We start from the raw sequence: 25,540 nt of genomic DNA on the forward strand, positions 1-25,540 counted from the left end.
GGTGATGGTTGTACAATATTGTGAATGTAATTAATGCCTTTAAATTGTACACTTAAAATGGCGAATTTTGTGTTATATATATATTATACCACAATAAAAATAATACTAAAACATCATAAAGTCCCAACACTACATAAATCTATGAAGTAGAAAGCAAAATCCCATTCTCCCGATAACAGGCCTGTTGAATTTACCATCTAGGCCCAGTGATTTCTTTCTTCTGTGACAGCCCCTTGTTCAGAGTGCATCCCCCCTTCTCTCTGGGGTTCCGGGCGGAGCTCACTGTTCTCCTTATGCTGGGCTCCACACCTGGTACTTAAAAGCCAAACTCTCTAGCTGGATGGCGCAGGCTCCAATCTCATTCCCACCACTGCTAGATCACGTGCTTCACCATCCTGAACTTTTTCCTCACCTGCTTCTTCTTTGAAGTCTCTGTCTGTTGTGAGGATTATATGAGTCGATGTGGTACAACAAATTTTTTTTTTGGTACAACGATTTTTAAAGGCACCTAGCATTAATGCCACTCCAGTGTTCTTGCCTGGAGAATCCCAGGGACGGGGGAGCCTGGTGGGCCCCCGTCTATGGGGTTGCACAGAGTCGGACACAACTGAAGCGACTTAGCAACAGCAGCAGCAGCATTAATGTGTGTCAACTTTAGGGCCATCTCTGTATTTTAACGTTCTAGAAGCTTCTACCACTGGTTGCTCCTCATTGGCCACCATTTTGGGGGGTGGGGCAGGGCATAGCTTCCTCTTTCATTCCTTGATGTCCCTTGGTGTTGTTCCCTTGAAAGGCCTAAACTCCATTCTGGGAAGGAAAGAGCAGATGTCAGGTCATTTGGGACTAAAGGCTTGAACTGGCTGTTCTCTGGGGTTCCCTCCTGGGACAGCCCACCTCAGTCCACAGCTGGCTGTGCTGGTGAGACTGCTTGGGGCCTAATTCCTCTCTTCCCCTGCCTCCTGCCCCATTTATATTTTTTTACATTTAAAATCTCTCAGTCATGTCCGACTCTTTGAAACCCCATGGACTCTACAGTCCATGGACTTCTCCAGACCAAAATACTGGAGTGGGTAGCCTTTGCCTTCTCCAGGGGATCTTCCCAACCCAGTGGTTGGCAACTCCAGCCCCAGACCAACAGGCCCCTTTGCAGGAGGCTCCTGGGCAGAGTTCACCAGGGCCCCCAGGCACCTCCTCCTCCCCACCTCCCAGGACTCTGACACGTCTCTGGGCCCCATTCCTCGACTCTGGAGATCATGGGTTTAGTAGTCAAAAAAAACCAACCCTCTGAAATAAGCATGAATCAATTTTATAATAGAAGTGAGGTGGGGTGGGTGGAATAAACCAAAATTCACCCAAATAAGTCAGATTAAAGGCACAGAAGATCTTAGACAAGGAGGGACAGTCTTCCCCACTGTGTCGTGAGCTCCCCAGAGCCCAGGACCGCATCCTGACCACACTGGTGGCACCCTCGGGGTGAAGCCTGGTGTCAGATTCTTTACCACTGAGCCCCCTGGGAAGCCCACCGGACCACCAGGGAAGTCCAAAGTGTGACATCTTTATCCACCTCCCCTTAGGACTCTCTCCACACCTCTCAGCACACGCTGCCCCCCTAGTCTCTCCCAGCCCCCCAGTCCCTCTAAGCATCCCCTGCTGACCCATCTAAGCTTTGCTAATTGTGCTCCCTGCAGCCCTCAAGTCCCACAAAACCAAGAAGCCCCGCTGTAACCACACTGGGCTAGTTTCTCAGCAGCTTTATTGAGAAGTGAGAGGTAGCATCACTTTCCACTGGACATGTATCCACAGGTCTGTACAAGAACTGCTTTGGGACAGACAGAAAGACAGGGGGCAGGGCAGGGCAGGTGTCAGTGGTAGGGCGGGGGCACCAGGGGCAACTCAGCCCCCCAATGGGACGGGCATCTCCTCCTGCGCGGGGAGGGCGGGGGCCTGGCTCTCTTTCTCCTTGAGGGTGTTGAAGAAGCTGCTGACCTTGTCCCTCAGATCCTTCTCCAGGAAACTCAGGTGATCTTCCACGTCCCCCGCCAGGGGGCCCAGCTTCTGCCTGAGCGTGTCCAGCTGCTGCACCATGGCTTTGTTGAAGGTCTCGCCGTAGGGCCCCACGGTGCGGCGGAAGTCCTCCACCTGCTGGTCCAGGCGGCTGCTCAGCTCGGCCAGTGACTTCTGCAAGTCCTCGGCATTGCCCAGCTGACTTCCATGCACGCTGTTGACCAGGGGCACCAGCCCCTGCCGCAGCTCCTCGGCTTTGGCTGAGATCTTGGCCTTTAGCTCCTCGGCATGCTTCTTCATCTGAAAGGCCAGGCCCTCCAGCTGGTGGTTGAGCTTCCCCTGGACGTCCTGAGCATAAGGGGCCAGGCTGCGGCGCAGTTCCTCCACGTTCTCCTCGATCTTGGTCTGGAGCTGGTCCGCGTAGGGCGTCAGGCGCCCCTTGAGCTCTTCCACACGCTGGTTGACCGTGGCCTGGAGCTCCTCGGCGTAGGGCGCCAGCGAGGCCTGCAGCTGGTCCAGGTTCTGCCGCATCACCTTCTCCATGCGCTCCGCATAGGGCGTCAGCTGGCGCCGCAGCTGCTGCGCCTGGGTGTCGACCTGGGTGCGCAGCTCCTCTGCGTATGGTCCCAGGCGCTGCTGTAGCTCGCGCACGTTGTCCCCGATCTTCTGGCTCACCTCCGTGGCGTGGGGCAGCAGCCGGGCCCGCAGGTCCTCCAGCTCCTTCCGAATCTCCTCCTTCAGCTTCTCGGAGTCCTTGGTCAGCCGTTCATGCAGTTCCGTGGCAAAGGGCACCAGCTTCTTCTGCAGGTCGTCCGTGTAGGTGCTCACTTCCCCAAGTTTATCTTGGAAGAGGGTGCTGCGGGGAAAGGACGCAAGGGGGCCACCGTGAGGCTTGGCATTCCTGCCTGCGTGCTAAGTCGCTTCGGTCCTCTCCGACTCTGCGACCCCGGGACTGTAAGCCCGCCAGGCTCCTCCACTGCGACCTTAGCTCCTTACATACCACTCACCTTCCACACACCTGCCTAAGACAGGTGAGCGTGCAGGGTACTGAATTCACCCATCTTATCCCCATGACTTTCCCTATGGTGGATGGTGATTTAAGCAAATTGATGTAATCGACTAAGGTAATACATTGACCTTGTACCTCTGGATCTCCCCTGGAGCTTGAGTCACAGTATCAATTAATACCTATCATGTGAGCTGGAGCAGTGGGCTTGCCTCTCCTTATCTGTAAAGTAGAAAGACTGAACTTTGAGGTCCTTCTCAGCCCAGGTGTGCTGTGACAGAGATCACTTGTGATGTTCTGGACCTCTTTTAGCATCTTCTAGTCACATGGGATGCTGGTTTCCCTGCCGTGTGGACACCCCCAGAGGCTTCCCAAATATCCTCACCCCTCCCCTTCCCATGATTTCACAGAGGCCTGTCCTGGAATGTATTAGAAGCCAGCTCACATGACATTCTTTCCCTCCCTTTCTTCTGGGAGCCTCAGTGCTAAGATGTGGCCATTTATTACACTCTGGAAAGTTAAAGTGGGAAATTCCCTGGTGGCCCAGTGTTTAGGACTCAGCAGTTTCAGGGCGGGGGTTTGATCCCTGGTCAGGGAACAAGATCCCACAAGCCACAGGGCATGACAAAAAGAAAAAAAGAAAAGTTAGAGCAGGGATTATTCAGTCCAGCCTTCCTTATTTGCAAACATGGATCCCAGGATCCAAGTCTGGAGAGCTCTGGTCACCCAGTGACTTGATGGCAGGGCAGTGGGTATCCTAAGCTCAGGTCTCCTGCCTCCGAGTCCAGCCCTTGCCCACACGTTGCATGGTCTTTAAGAAGCCCTTCCTGCAAGCTCTGCCCCTCTTACTTGAGCTGCTGGGTGAGCTCAGACTTCTGGATATGTTCCACCGCCTTCTTGGCATTGTTGCCCAGCTGGCTGAAGTAGTCCCAAATCACGGTGGCCACCTGGTCGGCATTGACCTCCGCCTCGGCTCCTGGGTGGGAAACAGCAAATTCATGAACACCGTCTCCTTCCTTGCCCCCCTGCCCCAGCCCTGAGCTGCAGACTGGATGTCGGGGGCGGGGCACAGCCACCGATTTTTCTCTCTGTGTTTGGCTAGTTAGAAGCCACAGGGGTAGGTAAAGCTGGGGTAGCACCCATGCCAGGGAGCCCAGCACTGTGAATGGACAGCACTCCTAAGAGCTGAGTGGCAGCTGGGGAACCACCTGCCTCCAGCTGTGGGCTGACAGGCACTCGGAACTGTCCTCTTGCCCTGGCCCCAGACTCGCCACCCTTCCTGCCTGACGCAGCAGATGGGTCCTGCCTAACAGTGCCATCTGAAGGCAGCTCCTACTCACCGGTGACAGCCACCAGGGCCAGGCTCAGGACCACAGCCTTCAGAAACATCCTGGGCTCCTCGCTGGGCTGGGAGAGTCTCTTACTGCACCAGATCCTTCCTGGATTCAGAGGGGCCAGAGGAGAGGGTCTCAGGCAGCTCACTGTACTGCTGTGGAACTGACTGAAGCTCAGAACCAGTCAGACATTTAAATCCTCACTGGGCTGCCCTCCCCACCTTCCTCCCCAGTGTGACTCCACGCTGGAAGGTGACACATTCCCAGGAGGCCTCTTGGACTTTTGTGACCCTTGGACAACGTGGAAGCTGATGGCAGACTGGGGCTCAGGCAGCGTTCAGAAGCAGCTGTTCTGATCGTGTGCCCCACCCATCGTGGAAGGGGCCATGAGCCAAGGGAGGAATGAGGCTGAGGGAACACCTGAGCTCGGGACTGATAAACAGAAGCCCTGTGGCCGCTCCGGGTCTATGCTCGGCTTGGGGAGGGGGGCAAAGTTCACAGTTCCTCTGTCTGCCCCAGTGAGGAGGGGCCCCCACTCCCACATCCCCCAACCCTGACTCCATCTCAGAGCACCAGGCTCTGGACTGGGACACCCAGGGCCACAGATGGGATAATGAGACAAGATCTAGGGTTCTGGTCAAGGTGAGCCCGGGAGGAGGCGACCCCTGCAAGCCTGGGTGGAGTGGAGGGAGATCCTGTGCTAAAGGTATTAATTGTAAGTGTGCTGCATGTCCCACCATTGCCAAATGTGTCACCTTGGTCTAGTGATTCAACTTGGCCCAGCTCTGGCCTCATTTTCTCCTTTAAAAATGGGATTGTTGGGTGTATTAAATGAGATATTACTGGTGAAATGAGCAGTATCGTGCCTGGCAGAGTAAGCACTAAAAAATAGCCATTACTGTTGTTAATAAGAATATTAACTATTTTCTGGATTTGGACCAAGCAAGGAGTACAGTAGCATGCTTGCTGCTCCAATGAGAGTGGCAGAGGGAGACCCCACCCTCTGGGGGGCATCAGGCAGGCACAATGCAGGGTGAGGGGCAGACTGGCCCGAGGTCTGATTCCTGCCCACCTCCTCCCTGGACGGGAGCAGTCAGCTTGTGATGAATCACAAGACCTGAGGCTCTCAGGGAGCGTCTCATCAGGAGACAGGGAAGGGGGGTGGTGGTGGCATCCACATCTTCTTCTTGGACTTCCAACGTCCTCTGCAAGTGAGGTCATACACAGAAAGACATCCACCAAGAAGGCGGTGCATCCTGACCAGTTTGTGCCCCTCTGCCGGACCACACAGATCACCTTGAGTGACAAGGAGACGACATCCATCATATTGCACTGTTGGCTGCCCTCCATGAATGCCATGCCCCGCACGTGGATGGGCTTCTGTAATCTGCCACTGGAAGAGTCCACAGCTGGGCTGATCCTGACTTCCCGTGTCTCCACTGTTTCATAGACCAGGAGTGACTTGATGTCTCTTGGGGTTGAAGATAGCTAAAAGGCCTTCCAGTGCTTGTATCCCTTCTGTAGAATCCCCACTACCTGGCAGTGTCCCACCCCACCGATCGCCACCCCCAGTGTCAGGGAGCTCCTCCTTCCAGGAGCAGCCTGGGCCATCTTGCAGTAGTTTATGAAGGCTTCTGATGCTGGAGTTGGACTCCTTGGCTTTGCATGTGGGCTCCGCACATACTGACTGGGTGACCTCGGCCAAGTCTCTTAACCTCTCTGAGCCCCGTGTGCCTCAGTAGGGCATAAAACAGTGCATGCCTTCTGGGCTTCAAGGGGTCAGGGAGATAATCTGAGTAATGCTGGGAGACATGCCTAGTCCACAGTCAGCACTCATCAAGCACGAGCCATGTTTTGCCCCTGAAGACTTCACTGCACTGCAACACTCCCAAATCAGGCAGAGTCCTGCCTAGGTTGGGAGCAAAGGTAGTCCGCTCACCTCTGGCCTCATCCCTTTCCCCCTCAATGGGCCAGAGGTGAGCAGGCAACGAGTCACCAAGGACTCTCAGTTGAGTTTGCCCTCACTGAATGGGAGCATGTGTTTTTGTTTTTTGGCCACAATGTGTGGCATGCAGGATCTTAATTCCCCAACCAGAGCTCAAACTTGCGCCCCCTGCAGTGGAAGTGTGCAGTCTTATCCACAGGACAGCTGGGAAAGTACCAGAGAGCATGCTGTGTATCAGTCTGTGAACAGATTAGTTCTGGGCGGTGGGAGAGAATGAGAGGCCCCTGTGCCCTGTCTTAGATTGTTTGAACTGCTGATAGAAAGGAAGTGAGTGCCAGCAGCTCCAGCAGACCCTGGCCCTATGAGTCAGGGCACGGCCACATGGGTGGGCACAAAGGGCTGTGTGACGTTGGGTGAACCATATCCCTTTCTGAGCCTCAATCTCCTTATCTGTACAACAGACAGCCCTAATGGTCAATGAGGTAATGAGGCTGAGAGTCTAGCATCACTTATGGCCACCCTCCTGCCCCATCAACAGAGATCAAACCGGTGGGCAGCCTTGGGACTGCCAGAAGCAGGAGGGAACGACTCAGGCCCAGCCAGGGACGGGCAAATCACACGGACACAGGTGCCCATGTTTGCTCCACACTGGCCGTCCACCCAGGGCAGAGCTCAAAGGGGGTGGCTCCTGGGTGGGAAGATCGGGGTGAGACACTAGGAGGAACTTCCAGTGCAGAAGGCCATGGTAAACCAGGGCCTCTGGCTGGAAGGGCTGAGTCAGCGCTGCCCAGTCCAGCCTTGTGGCAGGGGCATGGGTCACAGAGGCTCATAAGCTAAGCCTCACTCGCACACAAGTGGAAGCAGAGAGATTTAGTTTAACCCTAGAGGACCATTTTTGGCCCCAGCTGGTCAGACGTTCTCCTTCCCGCCCCTCCTCCCTGCCCGTTACCAGGTATGGGGGCCACGGCTGGAGCAGCGTCCTCATCCCAGGGGAGCTATGCTGGGGGGAGGGAGAGAAGAAGGGAAGGAGAGGCAGCTTAGGCTGGGCCACTGATCAGACCCTTCCTCAGATTGCCCTACTGAGACCCACCTGGAGCTCCTGGAAGGGGCACAGGCACACAGAGGCCAAACCCTTGGAATGAGATAAGGTCCCAGGCCCCAGGGCATGTCTCAACCCAGCTGCAGAGGCCCACACTCTCCGGTTCTCTACCCAGCTTGACACCATACCACTGGGTCTCTCTGCCTACATCTTCTGACCTCCCTGGGCTCACCGGCCCATTGCCACGCAGGAGAGAGAGGGCGGCCTCCTCCAGAGGCTCCACACACATGGAAGGAGAGTTGGAGGAACCAGAGCCAAGGGCTCCAGCCAGTCCAACCCAGCATGCCCCAGCCTAGCCTGGAATCTGGATTCCCACTGTGACCCTCACTTCTGGGGAGAAGGAACAGATCAGAACGAAGAGGGAAGTGGACACAGCTGCCCTCTACCTTCCCCAAAGTCCAAATTCTTCAGGACCTCCCAATCACCTTCCTCTCCTCCCCACCCCATCACCACAGTCTGTGCTCAGGAAGAGACTGTAACGGATGCACTCTGAGTGCCTGATAAACCTCCAAGGGTCTCATCTCTGCCTGCAGTTTGGTCTCAGTGTGCGTATTAGAAGACCTGGATTCTGGCTCCCAACTCTGCCGTGGATGGAATATGGGCACCTGGGTATGTCTCCAGCCCTGCCTTAAGTTTCTACCTATAATGGGGTTAATAATGTCTGTGGTGGGCTGTGCTTAGTTGCTCAGTCATGTCTGACTCTTTGCAACCCCATGAACTGCAACTTGCCAGGCTCCTTTGTCCATGGGGATTTTCTAGGCAAGAATACTAGAGTGGGTTGCCATGCCCTCCTCCAGGGGATCTCCTCAACCCAGGCATCAAATCCAGGTCTCCCACATTGCAGGCAGACTATTTACCATCTGAGCCACCAGGGAAGCCTGTGAATACTAGAGCAGATAGCCTATCTCCTCAAGGGAATCTTTCCAACCCAGGAATCAAACTGAGGTCTCCTGTATTGCAGGCAGATTTTTTACCAGCTGAACTACCAGCGGAGCCCTAATAATGTCTACTTCGCAGGAATCATTTGCATTTTAACAGATAACCATGTCTAAGTGAAAGGAATAAATCTCTAAGGAGAAATTTCAAGTTTCAGCCACAGATAAAGAATTCTGAAGGTAGAGCTAGGTCACTTTCTTGGGCCTCTGACTTCCCATGGTGGGTTTAATTGCTTCTTCCTGGTAAGATGGCCACCTGCCAAAAGCCCTAAGTCTACATTGGAGGCTCCTCCTGCCTTCAGACTATGCTGTCTAAGGAAAGACAAGTGTTTGGGAGAAAGGAGGAGAGATTTATCTAGCCCCCTTCATGGACCAGCTGCTTTTACATATCTCTTATATTTCACCACAATTCTGGAGTATCAGTGTTCTAGCCCCATTTTACAGAGGAGAATATTGAGGCACTGAGATGTTAGATCTGTGGCTCTGGGTCATATCTGTAGGTGCCAAAGGCACCATTTAAATCTAGAATTTCCTGGCTCTGAGACCTCACTGGAAGACAGAGCTCCCTAATGCTGCCTCCAGGCTGCAGCTCCTGGTGTGAGCCCAAAGGACACTTCACCGCAGGAAGAGGCCGGGCATCTCCTGGACAGCTGACTGGCCCCTCTCTCCACTACACCAGCCTCACCACAGCCTTGGTTGCCTCCCCAGCCACAGGACTATGAGGCCTGGTATTTCTAAGCTGAGGAAGTTGAGGTCTGAGATCGAGAGGTACTCAGCGCTGGCCTCAGTCCCAGCTGCACAGTCTGCCCCCTGGGGACGTTATCAGTGAGTCCAGAGGGCAAGATGAGGAGACGGTGTGGTAAAACAAAGGCCTTGCGCTCAGCAGCCTTTGACCATCTCCCACCATCTCCTGTAAGAGAGGGATCAGCTCAGGAAAATTTCTGGGTCAGCTGCACTCAGGACTGAAGCCCAGAGACGGAGATCCTGGGGAGGGGGCTGTGGGCACTCAACTGTGTCCCACCTCTGCACAAGCCCCTGCCCACATGCCTTCTGTGACTTCACTCTAGACACCCCAGCCCAGCCAGCTGAGTTGTGTCCAGTCTGAAGAAGCCAATCCCCCTCTCACATTACCCCCACTTTGCAAGCTATTGTCAGGGCTTAAAGTAGGGAAGGACCTGGAAACCAAGGGCAAAGGGATGGATGAGGTTTGTCCCCCAATCTGTTCACCCAACTCACCAGCCTCTCCCTGGGGAACCAGGCTGCTCAGAAGGAATGGGGTAACCCCAGGTCCAAGCCATAGGGGTAGCAGAGAGCCAGGTGGGCACCCTCAGCTTTCTAGAGATTTCCCAACTCCTAGCGGGCCTGGGTGCCTCTGGCTACCCTCTGTCAGGGCCTGGTCTAGATTGATCAGCAGGTGACCTTTGCCCGGCTGCCTGGGCCCTCACGCTGCCCTGTGTCCTGGGGATAATATAAAACAGGTCTGAACCCTCTTGCTTGCGTACACAGTTCATCCCAAGAAGCAGCCGCTCCAGGTAAGGCTCCCTGGGGGTTTGAGGGATAAGGAGAGCAGGATGGGGAGGGGCCGGTGGGGTTCTGTGCCCAGCCCAGCCAGCGAAGCCTGGAGAAGCACTTGTAGAGCTGAGGAAGCCTTAAGGCTTGATGGATGGGGAGACCGAGGTCCCTAGGGGAAGGTCACTTGCCCAAAAGCTACACAGAGCCTAGTGGTGGAGCTGGGATTGCCACTGGCTCCATTTCCTGCTCACTCTGCATGTTTAGGATTAGAAGAAGACTCAGACACCCCAGTCGTGCCCCAGACAGAAAACCTGAGCCCTGGAGAGGGCAGAGAGAGTCACCCAGAGTCACTCAGCATGTTAGTGGCAGAAACCTGGCCAGAATCCACATGTCTTGATTCCTGGTCTGGGGGGTTCCTGCTCCATGCCCCGCCTCACTCTCTCTGCCCTGGGTCCCCCAGTCCCCTGTCTGAAAGCCCATAGCCTCCCCCATATCAGCCCTCTCTCCTCCCGACTTGACCCGGCTCAGGCCCTGCTTTAGGGGCCACCGCATCTCCCCAGGGAGGGCCACCTGGTGGTGGTGGAAGGGGTGGGGACTTGAGGAACGGCTCACAGGACCCTTCCCTGCAGGAACCAAGGCGCCATGCAGCCCCGGCTGCTCCTTCTTGCTGCCTTCCTGGCGCTCCTGGTCTTGCCTGGTAAGCAGCCAGTGGGAACTGGGCTGGGCGTGGGAAGGGGATGGCTTGGCAAGTGGCTGGGGGATACCAAACCACAATGGGGGGCTGAGCAGGAGCCAAGGGCTCCCCAGAAGCTGATCCACGCCACTCAGTCCTGCTCTCCTCATAGAAGCTACCAAGGCCGAGGAGGGATCCCTTCTGGACAAGATGCAGGGCTATGTGAAGGAGGCCACCAAGACCGCCAAGGATGCCCTGAGCAGCGTTCAGGAGTCCCAGGTGGCCCAGCAGGCCAGGTAAACCCTCACTTTCCTGCCTTTGGTTGCTACCTGCCTGGGACTTGGTAAGAGCCCCCACAGGGGTCCCGTGTCTCTCCCACGCCCACCTAGGACCTGCACCTCGTTGAACCTGCTTTCTCTCTGTAAAACAGGCTCCCTCGCAGGGAGAGATGACGGAGAGGCACCGCATCCCACCACGCCTCTCTTTGTCATCCTCCTTTCTTCCTCCTTGCCCTCATTTCCATTTTCCTTTTCTGATAATCTGGAGGTTTGGATCCACCCAACGCAATTTCTGGGGCTTCTACCAACTGATAGCTCAGTTGGTAAAGAATCCACCTGCAATGCAGGAGACCCCAGTTTGATTCCTGGGTTAGAAAGATCTGCTGGAGAAGAGATAGGCCACCCACTCCAGTGTTCTTGGGCTTCCCTTGTGGCTCAGCTGGTAAAGAATCTGCCTGCAATGCAGGAGACCGGGGTTCGATCCCTGGGTTGGGAAGATTCCCTGGAGAAGGGAAAGGCTACCCACTCCAGTATTCTGGCCTGGAGAATGCTATGGTCTGTACAGTCCATGGGGTCGCAAAGAGTTGGACACGACTGAGCAACTTTCACTTTCAAAGCAATTTCCGCCCAATGTGTGTGTGTCTGTGTTTCTGACTCGTTTCATGTCCTCGGGCGCATGTGAACAGACGTCAGTCCTTCTTCTCCCGCCTCGCCTCTGCCCACCGGTCCTCTGCTATCTCCACCCACCTTCCCCACCTCCACTCCACCCGCATTGGCATTTCCATAGCAGAGGTGATCACAAACACTTTTAGTCCTCAGGACCCACTTTAGAGTGGATATTATTTCCCCGTTTTGCAGATAAGAAAACCAAGGCTCACTTAACCAAGTGACCTGCCCCAGATCACACAGCTATCAACCCTCTGATGACTGTCCAAATGAGAGACTGCCTCGCTCTGCCCCCCACCACCTGGAGCCACCAGGATGTACAATTCTAGGGGGCATCACTCGCCTCCACTAGAATGGCAGTCCTGACCTTACACATCTCCCAAATCAGTCACTCCTCTCCAGCTTGCTTCAGATCCACCATCTGCCCGCACCTGGAGAAACTCGGGTTGACCTTGGTTGGGTTCCCATCATTACCCTTGGCATCCTTTCCTGGGGTGCAGCTATCAGGGGTCCCAGCCTGAGGTCTTAGGGCATTGCTGGGTGGGGTTGAGAGGGTGGGAGGAGTGCCAGTGGGGGGAGGGTGGGAGACCCATAGTTGTCACTGTCCAGAGACAACTCTCACCCCCACCCCATCTGCTCCCCTCACTTTTTTGACCTCCAGAGACTGGATGACTGAGAGCTTCAGCTCCCTGAAAGACTATTGGAGCTCGTTCAAGGGCAAGTTCACTGACTTCTGGGAATCTGCCACCAGTCCCACACAGTCTCCACCCTGAGGCCATCTGAGATCTCAGTACCCCAAGTCCACCTGCCTATCCATCCTACTAGCTCCTTGGGTCCAGCAGCCTCCTAGGGCTGCCCCCAAAGGTCACTTACAAGAACAGCATTCTCAGTGCCCTCCCACCCCACCCCAGACCTGGCCCACCCCAATGTGCTGGCCTTCCAATAAAGCTGGATGAGAAAATGCCATGAGTGGGGTGTCCTGCACGGGCCATGTATGTTTGGGCCGAGAATGCGCTGGGGTTCTTCTGTGGGCGGGCTCGGGACTGCCTCCAGCTCAAGCGGGCCTGGGGCTGGTGCCCCAGCCACCTCTTAGCAGCTGGGTGGAGCAAGGTAGGAATGACCATCCCTAGCCTGCCTGGTGGACAGTTTGGCGTGGGAGCAAAGGGATGCTAGGTCTGGCGAGACTTTGATAAAGCGTCGAGTGCTGTGTAGCACGATTGAGTGTGTGCTCTGTGCCAGGCCTTGCACCTGGCATTTTACGTCACTATCGGAGTTGAGACTGTGTGTGTTCATCAAAATTCTGGAGTGGACGGGCACTGCCTGGGCTGCATGCCCCCACCCCCACTGCAACCGCCCTTGGGGGAAGGAGGCCGAGGGTGGTGGTTAAACTAAGATACACCTGGGCTCTAGTCTTGGCTCTGTCGCTTCATACAGCCTCAGTTTCTTACCTGTAAAGTGGGCACAATGATACATGATCCATCGTAGGTCTGCTGAAAATGAAGGAAGGAATTGAGAGCGTGCACAGCACCTGGCACCTCCAAGGCACCTGGCAAATGGGTGCCCTTGTCACCACAGGCTGAGCTGACTGTCCCCTTGGGGCCAGGATTGGAGTGGGGGCCCGTATCCTGAGAATTGAGGAGGAGCCCGAGGTCATCCAACACAGGCTGCAGCCCTTGTGTCCTCACCACCCGTCAGATGTTCATGCAGGAGAGTTCCAGAACCACAGACTACCTGAGCAGCTCCCCTCCCTGCTCTTCCAGTGATAAGACTGAGGCTCCCAAGTGTGAAGGCACTTGCCCAGTGTCACTGAGTCAGTAAATTGCTTGACCTCAAGCCCAGGTGAGCTGCCATATTCTGCTCAACTGACTCAGAAAAAGGCGTAGTTACTCCTACCGTTGTTTAGCCGCTAAGTTGTGTCTAACTCTTGTGACCCCATGGACTGTAGCCTGCCAGGCTCCTTTGTCCATGGGGATTCTCTAGGCAAGAATACTGCAGTGGGTTGCCATGCCCACCTCCAGGGGATCTTCCTGTCCCAGGGATCAAACCTGTGTCTCCTACATTGGCAGGAGGATTCTTTACTGCTGAGACACCAGGGAAGCCTAGTTACTTCCATGCCTGACGTCAAAGCCTCCTTGACAGATCTTGGTGGCATCAGGACATCCAGCTGCCTCGGGAGACCTCTGCTCTCTTTTTGGAAATCCACCTGGACTTCTCTTTAGACCCAACATGGCCAGGGATCCCTGCACCCTTACCTGAAAAATGTCCTCACCCAAATATCTGGGCTTGACGTAGCTCAAATGGTTAGGAACTAAAAAAGCCCACTTCTTTATGCAGTTAAGATACACCAGAGATGGAGGAGGGGTAGATTATCCAGTACCAAGGACTAAAGGCCTTGAGAGGAGAGGGAAAGGGAAGCCCCTTGAGTGCACTGCCCAGATCTTTGCAGATCTTGAAGCCACAAGCATGCACATGGGGAGGGGGGCCGGGGGCAGGGCGGTGCGTACCTGAGTGTGAAAAGGGCCTGGCTGGGAACACTCAAGTCCATACAAACTAGAATGGATAGCAACTGTTTTCTAAAGAAAAATAATCACGGATGCTCAGGAGTACATAGGTCTAGAAAGGGCAACCTAGCCCATCCTGCTGTTCAATCATGGAAATGACCTCACATTTTCATGCTCTAACTCCTTCATCCATACCATTCATTTAATCTACCTAGGATCTGGGAAAGGATGCAGTGAAATGATGCATATAAAAGCCTCTTGGAGACTGGGACATGCTAGTTACTGCAAGAGGTGGTGATTGTTTTTCTGACTCAGGTCAGAAAAAAGGGGGCTGACAGGTCTGGAGCCCCAGGAATGGGGCTGGCACAGCAGGGCCTGAGGAAACTGCAGCTTTTCCTGAGCAGAGTGGGAGGGTGAATAGTGGCAAGAGGCCCTGGTGAAAAAGGAAAAGGTATGAATTTTGTAAAGTGTATTTTGAATTAGTAAGGGAGGAAGGAGCAAGCACCAAGCCCTTCATTTGAACCTGCCCTAATCTTTCAAGTCCACAGGCTTACTGAAGTCCCTTCAACCTCAGCTGCCCTTGAGCAGGAGGGCTGGGGAGCGATGTCCTCTACCGGAGGGAAACGCTGGGGATAGGAAGCCCACTTCTCCCAGCAAAGCCAGTACTTCCTGCTTGAAGCTCTTTCAGGGCACCTGCATTGGATCATCCGTCACTTGGCCTGGTTCTCTATTTCCTTCCTGTTTGAACCTTCCTGGCGGAGGTGCTCCAGCGCCGGCTTGGCCTTCTCGCCCAGCGCCTTCAGCTGCTCGCTGGCCTTGGCGTGGTACTCGGCCAGGCTGCCGCTGCCCTCCTTGAGCGCCTCCAGGCGCGCGGTCAGCCGGGGGCGCAGGTCGTCGCTGTAGGGCGCCAGCTGCTGCCTCAGCGTCTCCGCGTGGGCGCGCGTGCGGTCGCGGAGCTCCTCGGCCAGCGGGCTCAGCTTGTCCTGCAGCTCCTGCACCTTCTGGCGCGCGCCCTCGCGAAACTCCTCGCCCAGCAGCGCCACCTTCTGGCGGTAGATCTCCACCTCCTCGTGCCACTTCTGGAACTCGTCCAGGTAGGGCTGCACCTTCTGCTTCACCTCCTCCAGGTCCTTGTGCATCTCCTGCCTCAGCGACGCGGTCTCCTTTTCCAGATTGTCCCAGAACTCCTGGGTCACCGGGCCCAGCTGTTCACGCACTTTGGACAACGTGCTGGCCAGGGTGTCCCAGTTGTCCAGGAGTTTCAGGCTGAAAGGGGAGAGAGAGGAGGGCTCAGGCTAAACCTCCCGGGCCCCCTGGCTACCCCCAGAGCTGCAGCCCAGCGCCTGTGCTTGCCCCGTGTGAGACCTGGGCACACCTGTGCCTGAACGTGGGGTAGCTGGGGACAGATCCTTAGCCTGGCGTCTCCCATCCACGGTCCCCCCCCCCACTCCCAACTGCATCCCATTGACCAGATGGATGGAGGAGTTGGAAGGAGACAGAGCTGGAGCTGGTTTTGGTGCCCGATCCTGTCTGTCCCCAAAGGTGGGCCTTCTAAGGACCTAGTCTCTACTCTTCCAGCCCATTCTCCTCTCTGAAGACAGCCTCTGTTGCTGGCTGGAGCTGAGGAGGAAGTTAAGAATAGGAAGGGGAGGAGTGCATTGCAGAAAATACCGACCAGACAGCACTGGTCTGCCCCTGCCATCTCACAGTAGTTATTCAGGCTTCCAATGCTGGGATCAGACTCCTTGGGTTTGTGTGTGGGCTCCATACATACTGACTGTGTGACTTTGGGCAAGTTTCTAAACCTCTCTGAGCCTCGTGTGTGCCTCAGTAGGGGATAAACTAGTGCATGCCTCTTGACTACAGTGTCAGGAAGGTAATCTGAGTAATGCCAGGAGCCATACCTGGCCCACAGTCAGCGTTCATCAAGCATGAGCCATGTTTTGCCCCTGAAAACTCCACCGCCTTGTGACACTCCCAAATCAGGCACAGTGCAGTGTGGGCTGGGTGCAAGATAGGTGCTCACCTCTGGCCCCACACCTTCCCCACAACCGGGCCAGAGGTGAAGAGGGCAGTGAGTCACCAAGGACTCTCAGAGTTTGACCTCCTTGGTGGTGATCATGGGTTTTTTTGCTTGTGTTTTGGACACATTGTCCGGCATGCGAGCTCTTAGTTCCACAACCAGAGATGGAACCTGTGCTCCCTGGAGTGAAAGTGCAGAGTCTTGACCACTGGACAGCCGAGGAAGTCCCGGGGGGCATGCTGTGTATCAGTCTGTGAACAGGTTAGTTCTGGGGTGTGGCAGAGAATGAGAGGCCCCTGTGCCCCTTCATTTGAAAAGACCCTGATGCTGGGAAAGGTTGACGGTGGGAAGAGAAGGGGACGACGGAGGATGAGATGGTTGGATGGCATCACCGACTCAATGGACATGAGTTTGAGTAAACACTGGGAGTTGGTGATGGACATGGAGGCCTGGCATGCTGCAGTCCATGGGATTGCAAAGAGTCGGACACGACTGAGTGACTGAATTGAACTGTGCCCTGTCTTAGATTGTTTGAGCTGCTGATGGAAAGGACGTGAGTGCCCGCAGTTCCAGCAGACCCTGGCCCTATGAGTTAGGGCACGGCCACATGGGTGGGCGCAAAGGGCTGTGTGACGTTGGGTGAACCATATCCCTTTCTGAGCCTCAATCTCCTTATCTGTATAACAGACAGCCCTAATGGTCAATGAGGTAATGAGGCTGAGAGTCTAGCATCACTTATGGCCACCCTCCTGCCCCATCAACAGAGATCAAACCGGTGGGCAGCCCGAGCCCAGAAGCAGGAGGGAAGGACTCAGGCCCAGCCAGGGACGGGCAAATCACATGGACACAGGTGCCCGTGTTTGCTCCACGCTGGCCGTCCACCCAGGGCAGAGCTCAAAGCGGGTGGCTCCTGGGTGGGAAGATCTGGGTGAGACACTAGGAGGAACTTCCAGTGCAGAAGGCCATGGTGAACCACGGCCTCTGGCTGGCAGGGCTGAGACAACGCTGCCCAGTCCAGCCTTGTGGCAGGGGCAGGGGCCACAGAGGCTCGTGAGCGAAGCCTCTCTCGCACACAAGTGGAAGCAGAGAGATTTAGTCTAACCCTGCTGCTAAGTCGCTTCAGTCGTGTCCGACTCTGTGCCACCCCATGGATGGCAGCCCACGAAGCTCCCCTGTCCCTGAGATTCTCCAGGCAAGAACACTGGAGTGGGTTGCCATTCCCTTGTCCAGAAGTTACCTCCTAGCATGGCTCAAAGGTTCACGGGCTGGGACACAGAGGAAGCACTTCAAAGCTACACAAATTCAGCTGGTCCAGAGGCCTGGTCACCTTCACCGTCAGCTGAAAAAGCAAGAAAACTCATTCCAAGCATGCTCGCTCACAGCTCGCCTGTTTGGCAAGTTTGAGGACTCAATTTTAACATAAACTAAATCAGAACTAGAATGCAGCATTACAAAATGTTTTCACAACTAAATACACACACAAGTTAGAATATTGCATAGAAAAGTGTCATGTAATATGCTTTGTAAACCTAGGTCTTTAGTAACTTCTGAATAAAAAACAAAAACTTCCCTTCGTAGTGTAGAAGTCCATGATTACACACAGAATTATCAAGTCTCCAGATTTAACCCTAGAGGACCACTTTTGGCCCCAGTTGGTAAGACCTTCTCCTCCCTGCCCCTCCTCCCTGCCGGTTACCAGGTATGGGGGCCACGGCTGGAGCAGCATTCTCATCCCAGGGGAGCTATGCTGGAGGGAGGGAGAGAAGAAGGAAAGGAGAGGCAGCTTAGGCTGGGCCACTGATCAGACCCTTCCTCAGATTGCCCTACTGAGACCCACCTGGAGCTGCTGGGAGGGGCACAGGCACACAGAGGCCAAGCCCTTGGAATGAGATAAGGTCCCAGGCCCCAAGGCATGTCTCAACCCAGCTGCAGAGGCCCACACTCTCCTGTTCTCTACCCAGCTTGACACCACACCGCTGGGTCTCTCTGCCCACATCTTCTTACCTCCCTGGGCTCACTGGCCCATTGCCACCCAGGAGAGAGAGGGCAGCCTCCTCCAGAGGCTCCACACACATGGAAGGAGAGTTGGAGGAACCAGGGCCAAGGGCTCCAGCCAGTCCAACCCAGCATGCCCCAGCCCAGCCTGGAATCTGGATTCCCACTGTGACCCTCACTTCTGGGGAGAAGGAACAGATCAAAACGAAAAGGGAAGTGGACACAGCTGCCCTCTACCTTCCCCAAAGTCCAAATCCTTCAGTTCAGTTCAGTTCAGTCGCTCAGTCGTGTCTGACTCTTTGCGACCCCATGAATCACAGCACGCCAGGCCTCCCTGTCCATCACCAACTCCCGGAGTTCACTCAGACTCATGTCCATCGAGTCAGTGATGCCATCCAGCCATCTCATCCTCTGTTGTCCCCTTCTCCTCCTGCCCCCAATCCCTCCCAGCATCAGGGTCTTTTCCAATGAGTCAACTCTTCGCATGAGGTGGCCAAAGTACTGGAGTTTCAGCTTTAGCATCATTCCTTCCAGAGAAATCCCAGGGCTGATCTCCTTCAGAATGGACTGGTTGGATCTCCTTGCAGCCCAAGGGACTCTCAAGAGTCTTCTCCAACACCACAGTTCAAAAGCATCAATTCTTCAGTGCTCAGCCTTCTTCACAGTCCAACTCTCACATCCATACATGACCATAGGAAAAACTATAGCCTTGACTAGACAAACCTTTGTTGGCAAAGTAATGTCTCTGCTTTTGAATATGCTATCTAGGTTGGTCATAACTTTCCTTCCAAGGAGTAAGCATCTTTTAATTTCATGGCTGCAGTCACCATCTGCAGTGATTTTGGAGCCCCCAAAAATAAAGTCTGACACTGTTCCCACTGTTTCCCATCTATTTCCCATGAAGTGATGGGACCGGATGCCATGATCTTCGTTTTCTGAATGTTGGGCTTTAAGCCAACTTTTTCACTCTCCTCTTTCACTTTCAAGAGGCTCTTTAGTTCCTCTTCACTTTCTGCCATAAGGGTGGTGTCATCTGCATATCTGAGGTTATTGATATTTCTCCCGGCAATCTTGATTCCAGCTTGTGTTTCTTCCAGTCCAGTGTTTCTCATGATGTACTCTGCATATAAGTTAAATAAGCAGGGTGAAAATATACAGCCTTGACGTACTCTGTTTCCTATCCATGTCCAGTTCTAACTGTTGCTTCCTGACCTGCATACAGATTTCTCAAGAGGCAGGTCAGGTGGTCTGGTATTCCCATCTCTTTAAGAATTTCCCACAGTTTATTGTGATCCACACAGTCAAAGGCTTTGGCATAAAGCAGAAATAAAGCAGAAATAGATGTTTTTCTGGAACTGTCTTGCTTTTTCCATGATCCAGCGGATGTTGGCAATTTGATCTCTGGTTCCTCTGCCTTTTCTAAAACCAGCTTGAACATCAGGAAGTTCACGGTTCACATATTGCTGAAGCCTGGCTTGGAGAATTTTGAGCATTACTTTACTAGCGTGTGAGATGACTGCAATTGTGCAGTAGTTTGAGCATTCTTTGGCATTGCCTTTCTTTGGGATTGGAATGAAAACTGACCTTTTCCAGTCCTGTGGCCACTGCTGAGTTTTCCAAATTTGTTGGCATATTGAGTGCAGCACTTTCACAGCATCATCTTTCAGGATTTGAAATAGCTCCACTGGAATTCCATCACCTCCACTAGCTTTGTTCGTAGTGATGCTTCCTAAGGCCCACTTGACTTTACATTCCAGGAGGTCTGGCTCTAGGTCAGTGATCACACCATCGTGATTATCTGGGACATGAAGATCTTTTTTGTACAGTTCTTCTGTGTATTCTTGCCACCTCTTCTTGATATCTTCTGCTTCTGTTAGCTCCGTACATTTTCTGTCCTTTATTGAGCCCATCTTTGCATGAAATGTTCCCTTGGTATCTCTAATTTTCTTGAAGAGATCTCTAGTCTTTCCCATTCTGTTGTTTTCTTCTATTTCTTTGCATTGATCACTGAGGAAGGCTTTCTTATCTCTTCTTGCTATTCTTTGGAACTCTGCATTCAGATGCTTATATCTTTCCTTTTCTCCTTTGCTTTTCGTGTCTCTTCTTTTCACATCTATTTGTAAGGCCTCCCCAGAGAGCCATTTTGCTTTTTTGCATTTCTTTTCCATGGGCATGGTCTTGATCCCTGTCTCCCGTACAGTGTCACGAACCTCATTCCATAGTTCATCAGGCACTCTATCTATCAGATCTAGGCCCTTAAATCTATTTCTCACTTCCACTGTATAATCATAAGGGATTTGATTTAGGTCATACCTGAATGGTCTAGTAGTTTTCCCTACTTTCTTCAATTTAAGTCTGAATTTGGCAATAAGGAGTTCATGATCTGAGCCACAGTCAGCTCCTGGTCTTGTTTTTGTTGACTGTATAGAGCTTCTCCATCTTTGGCTGCAAAGAATATAATCAATCTGATTTCCCCAAATCGTTCAGGACCTCCCAATCACCTTCCTCTCCTCCCCACCCCATCACCACAGTCTGTGCTCAGAGAGGCTGAAACGGATGCACTCTGAGTGCCTGATAAACCTCCAAGGGTCTCATCTCTGCCTGCGGTTTGGTCCAGTGTGCGTATTAGAAGACCTGGATTCTGGCTCCCAACTCTGCCGTGGATGGAATATGAGCACCTGGGTATGTCTCCTGCCCTGCCTTAGGTTTCTACCTATAATGGGGTTAATAATATCTACCTCACAGGAATCTATTTGCAGTTTTACAGATAATCAGGTCTCAGTCAAAGGAACAAATCTCTAAGGAGAAATTTCAAGTTCCAGCCACAGATAAAGAATTCTGAAGGTAGGGCCAGGTCACTTTATTGGGCCTCTGGTTTCACATGGTGTGTTTAGTTCCTTCTTCTTGAGAAGAAGGCCACCTGCCAGAAGCCCTATTTCTACATTGGAGGCTTATCCTGACTTTAGACTATGCTGTCTGAGGAAGGAACAGGTGTTTGTAAGAAAGGAGAGATTTATTCAGTTCCCTTCATGGACTTTGTACCTATTTCATGTATATTTCACAAGAATTCTGGCCTTCCCTCTGGCTCGGCTGGTAAAAAATCCACCTACAATACAAGAGACCTGGATTCTATCTTCGGGTCCGGAAGATCCCCTGGAGGAGGAAATGGCCAACCATTCCAGTATTCTGCCTGGAGAATCTCATAGACAGAGAAGCCTGGTGATTTACAATCCACGTGGTCATAAAGAGTTGGACATGAGTGGCCAACTAACCCTTTCACTTTTACAATACTGGCATATCAGAGGTCTAAACCCATTTTACAGAGGAGAACATCAAGGCACTGAGATGTTAGCTCTCTGGCCCTGGGTCATATGAATAAGTGCCAAAAGCATCATTTAAACTGAGATTTTCTTGACTCTGAAGTCTTTACATCCAGAAGACAGAGCCCCCTGATCCTGCCATCCAGGCTACAGCTCCCAGTGTGGGCCCAGGGGACACTTCACCCTGGGAAGGACCCAGACCTATGCTGGACAGCCGACTGCTTCTTAGAGCTTGTCTGGCCCCTCTCTCCACTAGACCGGCCACACCACAAACTTGGTTGCTTCCAGTTGTCTGCCCAGCCAGGGCACTACGGGGACTGGTATCTCCAATCTGAGGAGGTTGAGGCCTGAGGTCGAGAGGTACTCAGTGCTGGCCTCAGGCCCAGCGGCACAGTTAGGGTAGGGCCTCAACCAGGAGCACAGATCCTGCCCCCTGGGGATGTTATCAGTGGGTCCAGAGGGCAAGGTGAGGAGATGGGGTGGTAGGATAAAGGCCTGGGGCTCAGCAGCCTTTGACCTTCCTCCACCACCCCCTGCTCTGGGATCAAACAGTTCAAGGAGGCTTCCGGGTCAGCTGCACTCGGGACTGAAGCCCAGAGACGGAGATCCTGGGGAGGGGGCTGTGGGCACTCAACTGTGTCCCACCTCTGCACAAGCCCCTGCCCACAGGCCTCAGCCAGCTGAGTTGTGCCTAACCTGAAGAAGCCAATCCCTCTCTCACATCACCCCCACTTTGCAGGCTGTTGGCAGGGCTTAAAGTGGGGAAGGACCTGGAAACCAAGGGCAAAGGGATGGATGAGGTTTGTCCCCAATCCCTTCTCCCAACTCACCAGCCTTTCCCTGGGGAACCAGGCTGCTCAGAAGGAATGGGGTAACCCCAGTTCCAAGCCATAGGTGTAGTGGAGAGCAGGGTGGGCACCCTCAGCTTTCTAGAGATTTCCCAACTCCTAGCGGGCCTGGGTGCCTCTGGCTACCCTCTGTCAGGGCCTGGTCTAGATTGATCAGCAGGTGACCTTTGCCCGGCTGCCTGGGCCCTCACGCTGCCCTGTGTCCTGGGGATAATATAAAACAGGTCCGAACCCTCTTGCCTGCATACGCAGTTCGTCCCAAGAAGCAGCCACTCCAGGTAAGGCTCCCTGGGGGGCTGGGGGGAGAAGGAGAGCAGGATGGGGAGGGGCCGGTGGGGTTCTGTGCCCAGCCCAGCCAGCGAAGCCTGGAGAAGCACTTGTAGAGCTGAGGAAGCCTTAAGGCTTGATGAGTGCCTCTCCCCAGGCATTCTGGGGAGACCGAGGTCCCTAGGGGAAGGTCACTTGCCCACGGCTACACAGAGCCTAGTGGTGGAGCTGGGATTGCCACTGGCTCCATTTCCTGCTCACTCTGCATGTTTAGGATTAGAAGAAGACTCAGACACCCCAGTCGTGCCCCAGACAGAAAATCTGAGCCCTGGAGAGGGCAGAGAGTCACTCAGAGTCACTCAGCATGTTAGTGGCAGAAACCTGGCCAGAATCCACATGTCTTGATTCCTGGTCTGGGGGGTTCCTGCTCCATGCCCCGCCTCACTCTCTCTGCCCTGGGTCCCCCAGTCCCCTGTCTGAAAGCCCATAGCCTCCCCTATATCAGCCCTCTCTCCTCCCGACTTGACCCGGCTCAGGCCCTGCTTTAGGGGCCACCGCATCTCCCCAGGGAGGGCCGCCTGGTGGTGGTGGAAGGGGTGGGACTTGAGGAACGGCTCACAGGACCCTTCCCTGCAGGAACCAAGGTGCCATGCAGCCCCGGCTGCTCCTTGTGGCTGCCTTTCTGGCGCTCCTGGTCTTGCCTGGTAAGCAGCTGGAGGGGACGGGGCTGGGGGCAGGGACGGGGCAGTTTGGCAGGTGGCTGGGGAATGCAGGGCCCTGATGGGAGCTGGGCAGGAGCCAAAGGTTCCCCAGAGGCTGATCCACCCCACTCAGTCCTGCTCTCCTCATAGAAGCTACCAAGGCTGAGGAGGGATCCCTTCTGGACAAAATGAAGGGCTACGTGAAGGAGGCCACCACAACTGCCAAGGATGTGTTTCAGAAGACCAGGTATGCCCTCACCAGGTATACCCCACCCCCAGCCCTACCTGCCCCGGCTTGGTGAGATGCTTGGCAGGGGGCTGTGCCTCTCTGAGCCTCCTTTCTCTCGTAAAGCAGGCTCCCTCGCAGGAAGAGATGACGGAGGGGCACTGCATCCTGCCTCTCCTCCCTCTGTCGTCCCTCTTTCTCCCTCTTTGCCCTCACTTCCATTTCCTTTCCTGATAATCTGGTTGGAGGTTAGGCCCCACCCAACTCAATTTCCAGAGAAGGCAATGGCACCCCACTCCAGTACTCTTGCCTGGAAAATCCATGGACGGAGGAGCCTGGTATGCAGTCCATGGGGTCGCTAAGAGTCAGGCACAACTGAGCGACTTCACTTTCACTTTTCACTTTCATGCATTGGAGAAGGAAATGGCAACCACTCCAGTGTTCTTGCCTGGAGAACCCCAGGGACGGGGGAGCCTGGTGGGTTGCAGTCTATGGGGTCGCACAGAGTCAGACACGACTGAAGTGACTTAGCAGAAACTCAATTTCAGCCCTGTGTGTGTGTGTGTGTGTGCGTGCGTGCCTGTGTGTGCGTGTGCGTGTGTGCCTGTGTGCATGTGTGTGCCTGTGTGTATGTGCGTTTCTGTGCCTGTGTGTGTGCGTGTGTGTGCCTGTGTGTGCGTGTGCGTGCCTGTGTGTGCGTGTGCGTGTGTGCATGTGTGTGCCTGTGTGTGTGTGTGCCTGTGTGTGTATGTGTGTTTCTGTGCCTGTGTGTATGTGCCTGTGTGTGCGCGTGTGCATGCCTGTGTGTGCGTGTGCGTGTGTGCATGTGCCTGTGTGTGCCTGTGTATGTGCGTTTCTGTGCCTGTGTGTGTGTGCCTGTGTGCGTGTGTGTGTCTGACTTGTTTCAAGTCCTCGGGAACATGTGAGCAAAAGTCGGTCCTTCTTCTCCCGCCTTGCCCCTGCCCACCAGTCCTCTGCTATCCCCACCCACCTTCCCTGCCTCCACTCCACCCGCATTGGCATTTCCATAGCAGAGGTGATCACAAACACTTTTAGTCCTCTAGACCCACTGTGGAGTAGATATTATTTTCACCATTTTGCAGACAAGAAAACCAAGGCTCACTTAACCAAGTGACCTGCCCCAGATCACACAGCCATCAACCCTCTGATGACTGTCCAAATGAGAGACTGCCTCGCTCTGCCCCCCACCACCTGGAGCCACCAGGATGTACAATTCTAGGGGGCATCACTCGCCTCCACTAGAATGGCAGTCCTGACCTTACACATCTCCCAGATCAGTCACTCCTCTCCAGCTTGCTTCAGATCCACCATCTGCCCGCACCTGGAGAAAGTCCAGGTGACCTTGGTTGGGTTCTCATCATTACCCTTGGCATCCTTTCCTGGGGTGCAGTTATCGGGGGTCCCAGCCTGAGGTCTTAGGGCATTGCCGGGTAGGGTTGAGAGGGTGGGGGGAGTGCCAGTGGGGGAAGGGTGGGAGACCCATAGTTGTCACTGTCCAGAGACAACTCTCACCCCCACCCCACCTGCTCCCCTCACTTTTTTGACCTCCAGAGACTGGATGACTGAGAGCTTCAGCTCCCTGAAAGACTACTGGAGCTCGTTCAAGGGCAAGTTCACGTGACTTCTGGGAATCTGCCACCAGTCCCACACAGTCTCCACCCTGAGGCCGTCTGAGATCTCAGTACCCCAAGTCCACCTGCCTATCCATCCTACTAGCTTCTTGGGTCCAGCAGCCTCCCAGGGCTGCCCCCAAAGGTCACTTACAAGAACAGCATTCTCAGTGCCCTCCCACCCCACCCCAGACCTGGCCCACCCCAATGTGCTGGCCTTCCAATAAAGCTGGATGAGAAAATGCCATGAGTGGGGTGTCCTGCACGAGCCATGTATGTTAGGGCTGAGAATGCACTGGGGTTCTTCTGTGGGCGGGCTCAGGACTGGCTCCAGCTCAAGCGGGCCTGGGGCTGGTGCCCCAGCCACCTCTTAGCAGCTGGGTGGAGCAAGGTGGAATGGCCTTCCCTAGCCTGCCTGGTGGACAGTCTGGCGTGGGAGCAAAGGGATGCTAGGTCTGGCGAGACTTTGATAAAGCGTCGAGTGCTGTGTAGCACGATTGAGTGTGTGCTCTGTGCCAGGCCTTGCACCTGGCATTTTACGTCACTATCGGAGTTGAGACTGTGTGTGTTCATCAA

At 54.2% G+C, this 25,540-nt stretch overlaps 4 protein-coding genes across 5 annotated transcripts; 2 read left to right on the forward strand and 2 right to left on the reverse strand.

Moving 5' to 3' along the window:
- Positions 1-1,736: 1,736 nt before the first annotated feature.
- APOA4 (apolipoprotein A4) lies at positions 1,737-4,551 on the reverse strand. Its single transcript, XM_019975325.2, has 3 exons — positions 4,351-4,551; positions 3,860-3,986; positions 1,737-2,860 (listed from the first exon to the last, which is right to left on the reverse strand). Exons 1-3 carry the CDS (start codon positions 4,397-4,399, stop codon positions 1,894-1,896), a joined length of 1,143 nt encoding a protein of 380 aa, XP_019830884.1. The 5' UTR covers positions 4,400-4,551; the 3' UTR covers positions 1,737-1,893.
- Positions 4,552-4,808: 257 nt separating this feature from the next.
- Positions 4,809-15,245, reverse strand: LOC139187289 (apolipoprotein A-I-like). Of its 2 annotated transcripts, none has more exons than XM_070803475.1 (3): positions 14,647-15,245; positions 12,901-12,939; positions 4,809-7,289 (listed from the first exon to the last, which is right to left on the reverse strand). In XM_070803475.1, exon 1 carries the CDS (start codon positions 15,090-15,092, stop codon positions 14,664-14,666), a length of 429 nt encoding a protein of 142 aa, XP_070659576.1. In that variant the 5' UTR covers positions 15,093-15,245; the 3' UTR covers positions 4,809-7,289; positions 12,901-12,939; positions 14,647-14,663. The 2 variants fall into 2 exon arrangements, with proteins under 2 accessions (XP_070659576.1, XP_070659578.1); XM_070803477.1 differs by having other exon boundaries at positions 12,901-12,942.
- On the forward strand, positions 9,737-12,421 carry LOC109569691 (apolipoprotein C-III). Its single transcript, XM_019975327.2, has 4 exons — positions 9,737-9,855; positions 10,465-10,532; positions 10,681-10,804; positions 12,114-12,421. Exons 2-4 carry the CDS (start codon positions 10,478-10,480, stop codon positions 12,223-12,225), a joined length of 291 nt encoding a protein of 96 aa, XP_019830886.1. The 5' UTR covers positions 9,737-9,855; positions 10,465-10,477; the 3' UTR covers positions 12,226-12,421.
- A 298-nt stretch (positions 15,246-15,543) lies between the features above and the next one.
- LOC109569692 (apolipoprotein C-III-like) lies at positions 15,544-25,214 on the forward strand. The gene is made up of 7 exons (XM_070803478.1): positions 15,544-16,237; positions 20,503-20,653; positions 22,031-22,091; positions 22,364-22,417; positions 23,043-23,110; positions 23,258-23,354; positions 24,906-25,214. Exons 2-7 carry the CDS (start codon positions 20,635-20,637, stop codon positions 24,973-24,975), a joined length of 369 nt encoding a protein of 122 aa, XP_070659579.1. The 5' UTR covers positions 15,544-16,237; positions 20,503-20,634; the 3' UTR covers positions 24,976-25,214.
- Positions 25,215-25,540: the final 326 nt, after the last annotated feature.

The sequence above is a fragment of the Bos indicus genome, chromosome 15, assembly GCF_029378745.1.
Source record: "Bos indicus isolate NIAB-ARS_2022 breed Sahiwal x Tharparkar chromosome 15, NIAB-ARS_B.indTharparkar_mat_pri_1.0, whole genome shotgun sequence".
Taxonomy (NCBI): Eukaryota; Metazoa; Chordata; class Mammalia; order Artiodactyla; family Bovidae; genus Bos; species Bos indicus.

What these genes read in the sequence shown, in the direction of transcription:
- LOC139187289 (XM_070803475.1), bottom strand. Translation starts at nt 15,092, where the DNA reads ATGCACAAGGACCTGGAGGAGGTGAAGCAGAAGGTGCAGCCCTACCTG.
- APOA4 (XM_019975325.2), bottom strand. Translation starts at nt 4,399, where the DNA reads ATGTTTCTGAAGGCTGTGGTCCTGAGCCTGGCCCTGGTGGCTGTCACC. An exon ending in GGCCCTGGTGGCTGTCACCG is followed by an intron (nt 3,987 to 4,350) that starts GTGAGTAGGAGC and finishes TTTCCCACCCAG; the next exon opens with GAGCCGAGGCGGAGGTCAAT. An exon ending in GAGCTCACCCAGCAGCTCAA is followed by an intron (nt 2,861 to 3,859) that starts GTAAGAGGGGCA and finishes CTTTCCCCGCAG; the next exon opens with CACCCTCTTCCAAGATAAAC.
- LOC109569691 (XM_019975327.2), top strand. Translation starts at nt 10,478, where the DNA reads ATGCAGCCCCGGCTGCTCCTTCTTGCTGCCTTCCTGGCGCTCCTGGTC. An exon ending in GGCGCTCCTGGTCTTGCCTG is followed by an intron (nt 10,533 to 10,680) that starts GTAAGCAGCCAG and finishes CTCTCCTCATAG; the next exon opens with AAGCTACCAAGGCCGAGGAG. An exon ending in CAGGTGGCCCAGCAGGCCAG is followed by an intron (nt 10,805 to 12,113) that starts GTAAACCCTCAC and finishes TTTGACCTCCAG; the next exon opens with AGACTGGATGACTGAGAGCT.
- LOC109569692 (XM_070803478.1), top strand. An exon ending in CCAAGAAGCAGCCACTCCAG is followed by an intron (nt 22,418 to 23,042) that starts GTAAGGCTCCCT and finishes CCTTCCCTGCAG; the next exon opens with GAACCAAGGTGCCATGCAGC. An exon ending in GATGTGTTTCAGAAGACCAG is followed by an intron (nt 23,355 to 24,905) that starts GTATGCCCTCAC and finishes TTTGACCTCCAG; the next exon opens with AGACTGGATGACTGAGAGCT.